The 13,472-nt window shown below is 53.6% G+C and overlaps 1 protein-coding gene across 1 annotated transcript in view; it reads right to left on the bottom strand.

Moving 5' to 3' along the window:
* Positions 1-9,032: 9,032 nt before the first annotated feature.
* The window catches only part of CFAP65 (cilia and flagella associated protein 65), a 32,048-nt gene continuing 27,608 nt past the window's right edge, over positions 9,033-13,472 (bottom strand). Inside the window, exons 26-32 of the mRNA XM_023510368.1 lie at positions 13,328-13,435; positions 12,035-12,079; positions 11,603-11,808; positions 11,020-11,148; positions 10,018-10,521; positions 9,219-9,356; positions 9,033-9,123 (exon numbers count right to left, since the gene is read on the bottom strand). Coding sequence (XP_023366136.1) covers positions 9,033-9,123; positions 9,219-9,356; positions 10,018-10,521; positions 11,020-11,148; positions 11,603-11,808; positions 12,035-12,079; positions 13,328-13,435 — 1,221 coding nt within the window. The remainder of the gene's footprint in view (positions 9,124-9,218; positions 9,357-10,017; positions 10,522-11,019; positions 11,149-11,602; positions 11,809-12,034; positions 12,080-13,327; positions 13,436-13,472) is intronic.

Genomic DNA, 13,472 nt, shown 5'->3' with positions numbered 1-13,472 from the left:
TCTTCTTCTTCTTCTTCTTCTTCTTCTTCTTTTTTTTTTTGAGACAGAGTCTCACTTTATTGCCCTGGGTAGAGTGCTGTAGCGTCACAGCTCACAGTAACCTCCAACTCCTGGGCTTAGGCGATTCTCTTGTCTCAGCCTCCCAAGTAGCTGGGACTACAGGCGCCCACTAGAAAGCCTGGCTATTTTTTTGTTGCAGTTTGGCTGGGGCCAGTTCGAACTTGCCAGCCTCGAGGGTATATGGGGCTGGCGCCCTACCCACTGAGCCACAGGCGCCCCCCTGCAGCAGAATTTCTTAACCACAGTAGATATCAATGAGACACAAAGGCTTCTTGCAAAATAATGAATTTTTCTTAGTGGGGGCAGGGGGTATTCCAGCAGAAATGTGAAGGGTGAGAAGGGAACTAATATTTTGTTCCCATGAGCCAAATGCTTCCCTTATGGACTCTTGAGCCAGTGAGTTTGGTTTGTGTACAGATATGGAAACTGAGGCTCAAGGAGGTGCTTATCCAAACTCACAGAGCTAGCCAGTTTCAGAGCAAGAATAAAATCGCACCACAGCTGAGTGTGGTGGCTCAAGCTTGTAACTTGGGAGTTCCAGGGCAGCCTGAGCAACAGTGAGACCCCATCTCTACTAAAAAATTTTTAAAAATCAGCCAGCATTGTGGTGGGTATCTGTAGTCCCAGCTACTCATGAAGCTGAGGCAAGAGGATCGCCTCAACCCAGGAGTTTGAGATTGCTGTGAGTTAGGATAAGGTACACTCTGCCTTATTAAAAAAAAAAAAAAGAAGAAGAAAGAATAGTGCGCAGACCTTGGGAATCCAAAGCCAATGTTGTGCACTTCCCACCCAAACTCCTGTGCTACAGAGGGCTCACAGGCCACATGTGGCTGTCCAGTTCCCTAGCTACACCAGCCTTCTATCCCTCCTCCCAATGTGTCATGTGCACCCCACCTCAGGTCCTTTGCATTTGCTGTTCCAGTTACGTGGAGTTCTTAGTCACAAGACCATATTATGGTTACTCCGGTGCCATCTCCTTGGTAACAGGCACTCTTCTGTCCATCACATCACTTATTTTCTTTATAACATGTATCACTCTGAAAGTTCTCTTTTTCATCTTGTATTTATGAGTGTATAAATGTCTCCCTTAATAGAGTGTCACCTCCATTTTTAAGGGGCAGGGACTGTGTCTGTCTTGTTTTCTGTTATTATCCTCAAACCTATCCCAGAGCTGGATACATAGTAGACACTCAATAAAACTTCTTGGACTAGTGAGTGAACAAGGTGGTTGGGTGTGAGCCAAATGTCCATGGGGAAAGGAGTGTAGAGGAAATTCTCCAGTGAGAATGGGAAGTGATGATTTACCTTGCCTAGCTCTGGAGTTCTGGGATGCTGAGAGTAGGTGCTGGGGGCATGCAGAGCCTCTCTTCGACTTCTCTTCCCCCTTGTAAAGAATTGCTGTTGGGGCACATCGTGTATGTGAAGGTAACTGCCAAAACTGCAAGGCCTAGAACTGGGTCCTGAAGTCCAAGTTAGGAGGATATGAGTCAGAGATAGGCCAAGGGTAGCCAGGTTTGATTGGGAGAGGTGTCAGAACCATGCCCAGTCTTCTAATTCCCCCTAGTCTAGACGGAGTCTCAACAAACACAAATAGGGCATGTTTTTCCCAAAGCCACAAGAGAGGGATCAAAACTATAGCATAGGGCAAGTGCCACCCCTGGTGTCTTGGCCTTTGCTCTCTCACTTGTCATAGCTGTGGCAGGGGTGAGGAGAGAAGCATCAGATCTGGCCTTGCCTTTTTCCTCTATCTCCATTCCACAATTCCTGGATTTGGCCACCAGGGGGCATGGGTAGGCCATACTGTCTGGAAAGCCAGCCAGCAGGGCAGGGAGGAAGGGGAGGTTGAGGTCCGGAAGGGCAGCAGTTGGCCAGTGGGTCAGGCTGTGCATCTGTGCTGTGCCTGACTTGGCTCCTGTGATAGTCTAGAAGGTGAGGAGGTATCTGTCAGAGACCAGATGCTGTGTTTGTACAGTGCTGGGGCTGAGGTCTTGGTATGGCCCCTCAGACAGTCTCGTAAGGGAGTGTTGGTCAAATGACCATATTCTGCAGGAACAGTGCTCCTGTTTGCATTTTCCAAGGTTCAGGGAGGGAGGAAGAGGTTGTACAGCTGAGATCCAAGTTAGAATTAGGAATGTGGCTGGGATTTGGGCTGGAGACCCTCTGTGTGAGAAGAGCCTCCGGTCCTCTTCCAGCACAAAGTTCTGATTTTGACATCAGCCAGCCTCACCCCTTCTCTGTACCTCAGTTTCCTCATCAGTAAGATGGTTTGTAGGTCCCACTGTCTCAAACCATGGCTTTTAATCCTAGCTGTCTGCAACCAGATGTATCAGAAATGGGCACTGCTACCAACACCCCTGATAGCCACTGGCCCAGAAGAACTCTAGACTTCTCAGGGTCCCACATTACCCCTTCCTGGATTTGGGCCTGGAAAAAGTCACTGAGGCATAGGAGCTCTCAGGCAGCCCTGCCTGGTGAGCCAGAATGGGGCTCTGGGATCACTATCCCTCTTCTGTGCTATCAACTCCTCCTCCCTCCTGGTCCCCTCCTTTTCCCTTCTCTCCCTTCTAGCTCTGTGCACCCCCCTCCAGCTTCCCCCTCTGGCCCCCTCCCAACCCCTGCAGCTGTTCCTGTTTGTTTTCCCAGATCAGCTGCACTCAGAGCTTCCTGAAGGATGGATGCCCAGGTGGCTTTGTTTGCCAGCTAAGTGCAGTCACCCCTACTCCCTCCACATGTACAACCTAGCCTTTGGACATGGAGAATTAGGTAGAGAAAAACCCAGCATGGCAAGTCTGCACCTCCAAGAGCCTTCAAGATCTTATAGGGATCTCATCACCCACGAGGGACCCCACTACCCTGTTCTAGTTCTTTATTTCATATAAAACATTTGGTTCTTTATGTCATATAAAAACATTTGAATCCCACAGAGAGGCGTGGCGCCTGTGGCTCAAGCGGCAAAGGCGCCAGCCACATACACCTAAGGTGGCGGGTTCGAATCTAGCCCTGGCCCACCAAACAACAATGATGGCTGCAACCAAAAAATAGCCTGGCGTTGTGGTGGACGCCGGGGGTCCCAGCTACTTGGGAGGTGGAGGCAGAAGACTCGCTTGAGCCCAGGAGTTGGAGGTTGTTGTGAGCTGTGATGCCACCGCACTCTACCCAGGGGGACAGCTTGACGCTCTGTCTCAAAAAAAAAAAAAATCCCACAGAGAAATCCTCAGGACCTCACCCCTCACCACATCCTCTTCCCCATGATTCTGCCAAAACACCTATCCCATATGGACCCATAAGAACCCACAGAGAAACCCTAAGACTCAAGACAGTCTCCTCAGAGCCCAACAAGGACCCCCCCATCCCATGAGGAGACATACAGATCCTGCAAAGAAACTCTCAAACCCAATCCTGACCCCTCACCCAGGTCTCCCTCACAGATAAAGGCCCTGAGAATCTCCAGAAAAGAAGCACTTTCCTCAGACAGAGCCCATCCTGTGAGCAGCCTGAGTTCTCAGTACTGCTGGGCAGCTGAGAGGAGCTTATGGCCAATGTCCTCTCCTCAAGTTGACCTGCTCTCAGCCCTTACCCTCATTTCACTGGGAAATCATCCAGGGTTTTAGTGACTGAAGATGCAAATTCTGTGTATGGTGCCCTCCCCTGACAAGGGTACATTACCAGCCCCTCCTTTCCAGCCCTAATGCTTCAGTCCCACCCTTTCCTCAGGTCTGGAGCTAGGGACTGGCAGAGCACCTTCCCTGGGGCTGTGTAGGGCTGGTCTCCTGGGAAACAGAGATAACTGGTGCAACTGCAGAGACCAGCCCAGCTGGTCCTATCCCACTAGAAACAGTGCTCTTCCTCTGTTCTCTTCTCCTTGATGGGGTTGGAGAACTGGCCACTATCCAAGGAGATGGAAAGTAGCTTTCACCACCACTCACTCATGGAAACACAAAGTCACAGGGATTGCACAGGGTCACAGGGAGAGGGCACACACATACACGCCTTCAGTCAAATGGAGACAGTCATCTACAATGACAGGCACGTGGGCGTGATCATGTGAGCTTTGCACAGGAACATTGTTGTTATTCTAGGATTCAATAGACACCTCAACATCATACTCACTTACAGGCAGACAGTTGCTCACTCATTTATTTGATAAGATGTACTATGTGCCAAGGACTATGCTGGGTGTTGGACTCAAACATGAGCATGCCCTCATGCACATTCACTTGTCCACATACCTACCCCATGGCCACGCAGAGAGCCATCATCTCTGCGACACATCTAGGATTGAACAGATACTGAAGGGTTGAGAGAGTGGCTTCTATAGTCACTACTGCTGCTTGGCAGATCCAAGGTTTACTGCTTATAAGTTGGATGAACTTGCACACTATCTCTCATTTTTTCTCTCTCTGTAAATGGCGATAATTTTCTTAAGCTTGTTGTAAAGATTTAAATGCATGTAAACACAGATATGGTTCTGACTTTGTAGCATGTTTCTCCCCACTGTCCTGGGGTTGGGCTGGGGGCAGTGGACAGGATAGGAAGCGTGGCTCTGGGATGGCTCTTCTCATCTGGCCCTGTGGAAGCCAGCCTAGTCTCATATGGGGCACCTTCCTGCCTCACTATTTGAGCTACTCAGTTTACGAGCTCAGTTTAGGATGGTTGGGAGGGTTAGAGGGAGGTAGGTTCAGGCCCCTGCTGTCTAAGAAAGAACACTTGGGAGTGGAGCCCAAGACCTGGCTTCTGGTCTCCAGTGCTTTTCCCGACTCCATCTGTAGCCTTTGTCACTCCCACTCTTGGGGCCTCAGGTTTTTACCTGTAAACTAGGCGGGCTGCTGATTCTGGAGGGGTCTCTCAGGCCTGACTACTGTGATTCTGTGATGCTTCAGGGAGGTTCCCTCCCCTCTCCCAACCAGACTCTGCCTGCCCCACCTGCCTGTCCCCCGCCCCCCAAGTGAGGGGGCGAGCTGCTTTGGTCTCCATGGGGACTAATCTCCAAGAAGGTCAGCCAGGCTCTGGTACTGCCTTGGCTGGATGGGGATTAGCACCTGGGTGTGAGCCCCCCTCCCTGTGCCTGTGCTTCCAGGTCCCCCCACTCTCACACAGACCCTGGGTGGCCTCCAAGCCCAGAGTTCCAAGGCTGAGTCAGAATCAGCAGGGAGGGTAGGGGCAGGGCAACTGTACAGCTGTTGGCCTATCCAGCTGTAGCCAAGCGGGAAATGGGAGAAAGTCAGATTCTGCCTCTCACTGCTCAAAGCCCCCCAGTGCCTAGCCAAGGCCTGAAGCCTTGCCTCTTCTCACCTTCTGTCCTTGAATGGGAGGAAGTGGGCTCTCCAGATGGGGACATCCCCCTCCCCCTGCCCTGTGCCCACTTGCAGCCCACCTAAAAGCGACCACTTTACCACCTGTTGGGGGTACTTTCCCCACTCCAGTGTGAGGTGGGGGCTGTCTTCACAGCTTCCTCCTTCCTCTACACATGTGTGACTCCTACCTCTGGCTATCCGACCTCTAACCCCAAGTCTACAAATCCCACAGTGTGTGTGTCTTGTTATCTCACATTGCCCTTTTCTCTCTGGTTGTCTCTGGTCTCGCTCTCACTGTTTCACTGTTTGGGGCATTTGCAGCCACCCTAGGATCTCAGTGGTTCTCACCCTATTCTGGGCCACACCCTCTTCCTGTCCTTCTACCTCTGTCCTCTGGTCTATTTCTCATCTCAGCCTTTTTCTTCTGTTTCTCTCTTGCTGTTTCATAGTCCCACCACTGCTGCTTTCTACTGCTCAGTCCCTTTACATTTCCACCACTACCTGTTCCCTCCCCCATACAGGGTGGTGACAGGGATGACAGGAAGCAGGCTCCAGCTTTGAGCAGGAGGGGGTAGGGCCTGCCTCGCACACCAGCTGCTGAGTACCCCCCTACATCCAGCCCCGCACCTGCAGGCCTGCCAGGCACCCAGAGACTCCGCCCCCAGCCTGGCAGGGGAGGAGGGACCTGACTGAGAGGCCCCATCCCTGGTAATGGCCAGGAAATGCGGGTCTTGGGGATGAGTGGGGGTGGAGGCCTGAGGAAATTAGGCCCTGGGGGAAGGGCAGTGGCTGTTGTTCATCAGTAACCAGGACAGACCCCAGACACTGAGGGGCCTCAATTCTCTTACCACTCTGCCTCTAAGGACCCCGCTGAGTATGTCTTGGGCGGGGTGTCACTCTAGTAGGGGAGAGTGTTTATGCAGCCTCAGGATCCTGAATCTCAGCCAGAGATGTAGCCCCCTGCCATGATTAGGGAAGGAAAAAGGAAGCCCTCAAAGACTCAAGGAAGGTGTGCCATTGCCAAGTGATGCCCCAGAGGGGAGACAGTGAAATGGATGAGGGTGGAGGGGACAAGCCAGCTCCTCCAAGAATATCTAATTTGGAACAACTTCTGACCCTGCTCCCCATCTCCCTGGGAGTTGCCTCTGACCAATAAGAGGACTACTTAGACAGGTAAACCGTTCAGTGCCAGGCAAGGAACAAATGGCTGGGCCCAGGACAGAAGCTTGGTCAAGGAGGCCAAGATGGGGGCTGCACACACTCCAGCTTGGGACCCAGGAACCTTCTCTCTGCCCTGGGCCTGCTCCACACAGAGCCCACTGGCTGGCTGGCCACCCTTCTGCAGACCTGCCTGGGATCTGTCAAAGCCATCTCATCCTCTCCCCTCTCCTCTCTCTGTGCCAGGGACGCAGCAGATCTTGTGGAGCCTCTGCGTAGGTGGGTGAGGGGGGACAGTGAAATTGATGGTGGTGGAGGGGCAAGCCAGCTCCTCTGAGAATATCTAATTTGGAACAACTTCTGACCCTGCTCCCCATCTCCCTGGGAGTTGCCTCTGACCAACAATAGGGCTACTTAGACCAACCCCAGTAGCCTGGAACAAGAGGACATAGTATTATGAAGTTAGGGAGAGGTGAACTGCTGTGTCTAGGATCCTGTCTGGCAAGGCCTGCCAGACTGTCCTTTCAATCGTTCTGTCTCAGATGTGGTTAAACTGAAAGAGGAACCAGAGAGGTGGCGTGGAACAAAATCTCAGGATATCAGCAGCACCAAAAATATCTGAGGAGTAGATTTTAGTCTTTGTGGTGGCTCTCAGCTCCCACTCCCCTCCCCCCACCAGATTTTCCACACCTCACAGCTTTGGGGCCAAACCCTTTAGGCCTTCCACCTTCCAGCTCAGGGAGTTCAAAAGTGTGGCTAGAAGCCCAGGAACCAGGACATAGAGGCTGGGGGTGGGTAGCCTCTGTGAGAGGCCAGACCAACCCTTTCATTGTGGAAATGGGAAAACCAAGAGGCGGGGGAAATGACTTGCCCAAGGCCGGAGAAGTCACCAGGACAGAGCCCGACTACAATACGGGTTTCTACCTCCAGAAGGGCTTCCATTCTGGGCTACAGCCCCCTTGGCCACCCAGTGGAGCCTGCTTAGCCTGTATTACCCAGAACGGAGCCGGGCAGCCCAGAAGCTACCGGCATTGCCAGGTAGGGCGGGCGGGGCCGGATGGGAGCCGGATCTCGGCTGGAGCAGCGGCCGGCCTCCCGACCCGTATGGTGGCGGTGCAGTAGCAGCGAAAGGTGTCTGCGTGGCGATCGGGCCTGGCCCCCGGCGAGTGCTGAGAGGCCGCCCCTGCCTCACGCGAGCCGAACGAACAAAACGTTCAGGTCCGGTTTGTGCGAGGGGCTCGTCGCGGGGCGGGAGCGGAGGGCCCGGGGCCTGGCGTGGCCCTCGGAGATCTCCGGGTCCTGGTCTTCCACGAGCGCACAGCCGCACAGTGCTCCGCTAGCCACCTTCCTATCCTGAGCGCATCCGCTGCTGACACGTCGGCGGCCTGGGCGGCCACAGGTGCACACCTGGCCCTCCCCTCCCTTCCCGGCCTCCCGCCACCAGGTTTCTAGGCCCTGCGCCCTGCCCAGCCCCCTCCCTGGAACTTGTGCCGGAGCCTGGGCGCAGTGTGCTCTGTGCTCTTATACCGCCTGTTCAGTCCCGCCCCTAGACACACCGATACACACTCACTCACACACACGCTCACACTCACACCTGTCCTGGAGCCCGTTTGTTTGGGGCAAATATTGACTCATGGAGGCGGAGCGCCCCCCTCCTATCCCAACCCTCCTACCCCTCCCTACCCCGGGCTCTCAGACTGCAGCTTCTACGAGGCCTTGGAGGAGGAGGTGGAGGGGAGGGTGCTGGGGACCCGGGCGCCTCTGGAACAACACCAGATGTCACTTTTCCACCCACCTGCCTCTGGGAGGGAGGAGCCAGGGGCTGAGGACAGAAGATCCCGGTGGGGGAGGGGTGTAGAAGGAGAGAACAGAGAGGTGGGTATCCTAGGAAAGGCCGGACATCCCTTGGTCTGGGGGTTTAGTCACAGTGGGAGTCGCTTAGTAGGGTCTGTGGCCGTTGTCTACCGGTGACCTCGACCACGCCCCAGCGCCTAGTTACTGGCGGCGTGCCTTAGTTCTCCTTCCTTCCCAACATCTTAGCAAAGCTTCAGGAGCTGGGCAAACGCTAAAAGGCTGGCCCTCGGGGTGCCCAGCGTAGGAACAAACGCAATGGGGAAAGGGGAGGGGTAGCCATCCCGTGGCCATCCCGTGGCCACTTGCTTCCCTCACCAGGCCTGGCGCGAAGTTCCCGTCCACCAAGCTATGCTGTGTAAAAAGCTAGCCAGGCCCTGCCCGAAGCGCCCTCTACTGGCCACACCGGGTCCCGCGTCCGGCAGCAGACAGTGAGCGCTCTCGCCCAGCTGCGGTGTGAAGAGGTGCATTCTCCCCAAAACTCCAAGTTCCAGTCTTCGCTGTGTCGCTGCAGTCCATTTGAGCCGCTCCCACTATCCGTCCCTCGCAAAGCGCGCCTGTGTTTCCCCCCTCGTCGGGGAAATAAAGTCGAGGTAGATATAAAAAATGGCTAAATGCTTTACTGGCTGAACGGTGGAGAGGGGGCTGGGTGAAGCCAAGGATGGCACGTTAGGGGGGCTGGACAGATGTATCTGCAGGTGGCATCACTGTACCGAGTACTTCTGCCCGCTGCGTCAGCAGCATGTCCGGGGTCAGAATCCTGGAAGACAAAAAGCTCCAGGCAGGAGTGCGGGAGAGGCTTCCCTGCCGTCCCTCCCACGCTGGCCGCGGGGAGGCTGGCCCCAGACCCCCTACCTGGGCGCACTGAGAGGCGGCAGAGCAATGACGCGCGGCCGCGAGGTGAGCACCACCTCCCCTCGGCTCGCCTCCACCAGGACGTTCTGGATCATGTTCTCCAGCAGCGCCTCCTGCAGATTGGTGAAGGCCCGGAGCCTGCAGGAGAGTGAGGTGGCATTAGCGCGGCCACAGACTCTGCGTGCTGTACTCCTGTTCTCCGTGCCACACAGGTGCCACGTGCTGTACCGTGCTCAATCTTATTTAATTCCCGACCCCCTACACACACACACACACACACCGCACTATGGGGCATCCTTGTTTCTTTGAGCAATTTTACAGATGCTCAAAGTAGGGTCAGAAGAGAAAAAGTTGTCAGATGTCATGCTCCTGGTAGAAGCTGTGGGTATGGAGAAAGTCATGAGTGGTGAGAGAGTGCAGGAGGGACTGGGTGTGGCCTAGGGATCCCAACAAAGACAGAAAACATCCACTGAGCAGCCTGCGGGAGGTGGCACAAGGAGAGATGGTGTTTCTCTTCTGGCTCTAGAAACCCATTAAGAGATTCTGAAGACTGGAACCACTCTCCTGGCAGCAGTGTACTGATCAATATCAAAAGCCAGCTATTGGAGAAAAAAGTAAAGCTCAGAGTGTTTGTTCTGCCAATCCTCCCACTGATGCCTTAAGCTACCAACAAGATGTCACTGAATGTTGAGTTCAAAAGAGATGCGCAGAGAGTGGCCAACCTCAGCATAGGATTGCCTCCTAGGAACCTTCTGTACATTGACCCCTCCTGACCCTCCACCTGAGTCTGGCTGCTCACCTTCTGATGGCCTCCTTCTCATCTCGTTCTTGCTCCTCCTTTACCATGGCTTTCAGCTGCTGCTGCAATTGCCAGTGCTGGGATGATTCCTTGGATTCCAGCGGCAGCGTGGGCTCACTCTCCAACCAGGCCACCTTGTCTTCCCTCTCCTCTCTTTCTTCCTTCTCTATCTCCTTGCCCAACTCCTCCTCCCCTTCTGTTTCCTCCTCTTCCTCCTCTTCCTCTTCCGACTCCTCCTCTTCTTCTTCATCCTTCTCCTCCTCTTCCTCCCCTTCCTTTTTCCCCAGTCTCGGGCTGCCCTCCACTGGTGTATCTGTCTGCTGTTGGCTTTTCTCTTCCTCCCAACTGCTGGTGGGTGACGATGGGGTTAGCATTAAGTGCAGGCTGTTCACGTGGCCTGGGATCTTGGCTGACTGCTCATTCCAGAACTGGCAGAAGTATGGCACCTGCTCCACCAGGCTTTGGTCCACAGCTTCATGGAAGTTCTTGTCCTCCAGCAGGCCTCTGGGTGGCAGGTGGGAGGAGAGGGCTCTCAGTGAGAGGCCTCACAGCCCCCTGGGGAACCCTGACTTCAGGGTTAGGTGCTAGATTGGGGGGGGTTCTAGGTGGAGGAGGGGAGCCATTGATTAGTCACCCATGCTGCCCCTTTTTTCAAGGAAGGCATCTTTGGGCCCCATGCATTCTTGGTGGTGAACATGATATAATGCAGGCAGGGCCAGTAGGTCAGAATGACAGAGATCAGGGGCAGACTGTACACTGGCTCCAAGCCTCATCTACCAGCTGTGGAATGGGGGAGAACTCAAGACTCAGCCCTAAGGATCCCTCCAGTCAACTCCATTAGAGCTGCAGTGTCTTGAGGCAGGATTGCCTGGGCTATGAGTGGGTGGATTTTTCAAGGAAGTTCTGTTCCTCAAGAAGGGAAATGCTGGAACTCAGGGGTCTTTGGCTGAATGAGCTGGAGGGATGAGAATGTGGGGTAGGGGCTCAGATGTGAGCCTGTACCTGATGATGGTAGTGAGACAATCAACCAGTAGCTGCTTCTTCTGCTTGGAGACAGGACCCCACTTGTTAGGGGTTTCAACTTCATAAGTCTCTGACTCCTCCTTATGGGGCTTCCTCTTTGGCAGCTTCCTGGGACAGACCATGACATTCTGAGTGGCCTGGGAAAGCCACCATGCTGGGGTTGGGGGCACAAGCAATGGTGATAGCTGCCCAGTCAGGAGGACATAGATGGTTTGGGGCACTTCCAAGTTTTACCCTAAATATAGCACTACTGCATTCAGAGAACCAGGCCCAACCCTCAAAGTCGGTGCAGGAGTCAGAGAGGCCCAAGGTGGAAAGGAAGGAATGAGGAGGGGTGACAAAACATTCTTTTCATGGGGTGGGGAAGCCTAGGTGCTCTGTCACCTTCCTCATAAGGGCTTAAAAGCAGTAATGGGACATCCTGGGCCTGGCAGTGCCCAGTCAATCCCACTGTTACTGGGTTGCTCCAACCACTCACCAGGGTTGAGTGTGGGCAGCCCCTGCTTTGGAGTGGGAGTGGGGACAAAGAATAGAAGGAAACCCTGCCTCCCCAAAAGTTCACCAGTGCAAGAAGTGGCTGGAAAACTCTGAGAAGAAGTTGGCCAGAAAGTAGTCGGTGGCATGGGCTCGGGCAGTGAGGCTCAGGCAGAGCATGCTTGTCGGGGGTGGCTGGGGACATGGCCAGGATGTCTCCTCAGGTGGGATCTGCAGTTTCCAGCTGGTGGGCCGGGTAAGAAGAGGCTGCTGGTTCTTGATAGGAGGCAGTGTCTTTGGAAAGGGGAAGGAATGGATATCAGAGGTTTGGGGACTCTTCTCCCATCACTAATGGGTTCCTTGTCCTATTTCCCCAACCAGGCCTTTTGGGCCACATCGGAGTGTCAGCCACCCATTGGCACTTTCATCTCTCCCTTCTGGGAAGCTGGATCGGGGGTTGGAGCAAGCAAGGACATTCTCAAGTTATCCCAAGAAGATGGGCTTGGACTTACAGCCTTACCTTGTACTTCCTCGCAGGTACACAGGCAGAACAATATGTCCTTTCCTGTGGAAGCAGAGACCTTTGTTTAAGATGCAAGAGGCTTAGAGAGAATCCCCTCTTCTGACCTCTTGCTGAGCCATAAAGGGCCTAAAACTAATGCCAGCCTCTGCTACCCTCTTGGTCCTGCCCAACTCTCAGTCACAGTCTCTTCCAGAACCTTCCCAAGGGACGTGCTACCTGCAGACAAGGAAAATCTGGCTACCCACATGAAGGAAAGAGAAGGAGATGCCATCCAAAGGTGCTTGGTTGTGTGCCCTGGAGTTTGTGGACTGGAGAGACAGAGAAATAGCCTTCCTTATTAAGACTTAATTCAGAAATCCCTTCACCCCAGTCTCCAAGAAGTAATTTGTATCCACAGTTGGGCCAGAGCTTCAGAGCAGAGAGTGTGGGCTCCCTGGGGGGTCCAGTGTGGCAGACACAGGTGATTGAGGAGTGAGAACAGCAGTGTGGGAGGCTGTGAGACTAGGGAGGGACCAAGGCAACATTGTCATCTCAGGCTCACTGCTGCTCTCCCTCCACCCCCCACGTACTAACAGCTCATGTTCAGTGAACACTTACTGGGGGTCAGGTACCATGTTAGGCCCTTTGCTTGTATTAACCTACTTAATTCTTTCAGTGCTACAAAGCAGATATTTTATTGGTATTAAAAATATTTTAAAACTTTCATTTTTAACCTTTTTAATATGGAAAATCTTAAACATACAACAAAGTAGAGAACACTACAAAGTATCCCACTGACCATCACCCAGACCCAGCAGTTATGTCTGGGCTCATCTATAGCCCACCTCTGGATTATCTTGAAGCAGATCCCAATGTCATATCTTCCCCCTTCTATAGTTGAGGGAACTGAGAAGTTAAATAATTTGACCAAGATCACAGAGCTATAAATCATCAGATCCAGGAAACAAACCCAGTGATCTGTTTCCAGTACCTGCACCTGAAGCCGTGGTGTCTTCCTTCAGAAGGTGAGCTTGTCCAGTTTCCCGTGTGACTCTGGTGCCCAGCACACAGTAGGCACTCGTTAAATACTGGCCCCATGAAGCAGGGCATGGCCAGCCAACCAGCTCTACCCAGATTGTCTCTTGGGATAGCTGTGGGGATGCTATGCTGAGTCTAGTGAATGGAATCTAATTTCTTAGGGCAGGCTGGCCAGTTCTGCATGGAGGGTCACCTTGGCCCAGCACCTCTGTCCCCTCTGATAAGGCCAGTCAGAAAGATCTGCGTGTCTGAGGCCTGCTCAGCCCTCCTCACCTTCACTTTTCTGTCTGTGATAGTGAACTCCACTTCCTGCCGCGTTTTCTCATCCTTCCACTCCTGCAGGTCCTCATGGTACTGCCTCATGAGTTCCTGTGAGTATACCTATGGCCCAGGAGAAGGAGAGAGAGCCTGAGGTCTG

The sequence above is a fragment of the Otolemur garnettii genome, unplaced genomic scaffold, assembly GCF_000181295.1.
Source record: "Otolemur garnettii isolate 467f Iridium unplaced genomic scaffold, OtoGar3 scaffold00013, whole genome shotgun sequence".
NCBI lineage: Eukaryota > Metazoa > Chordata > Mammalia > Primates > Galagidae > Otolemur > Otolemur garnettii.
Note: the sequence above shows the minus strand (reverse complement) of the source record. Positions and strands in the feature narration are given on the sequence as shown.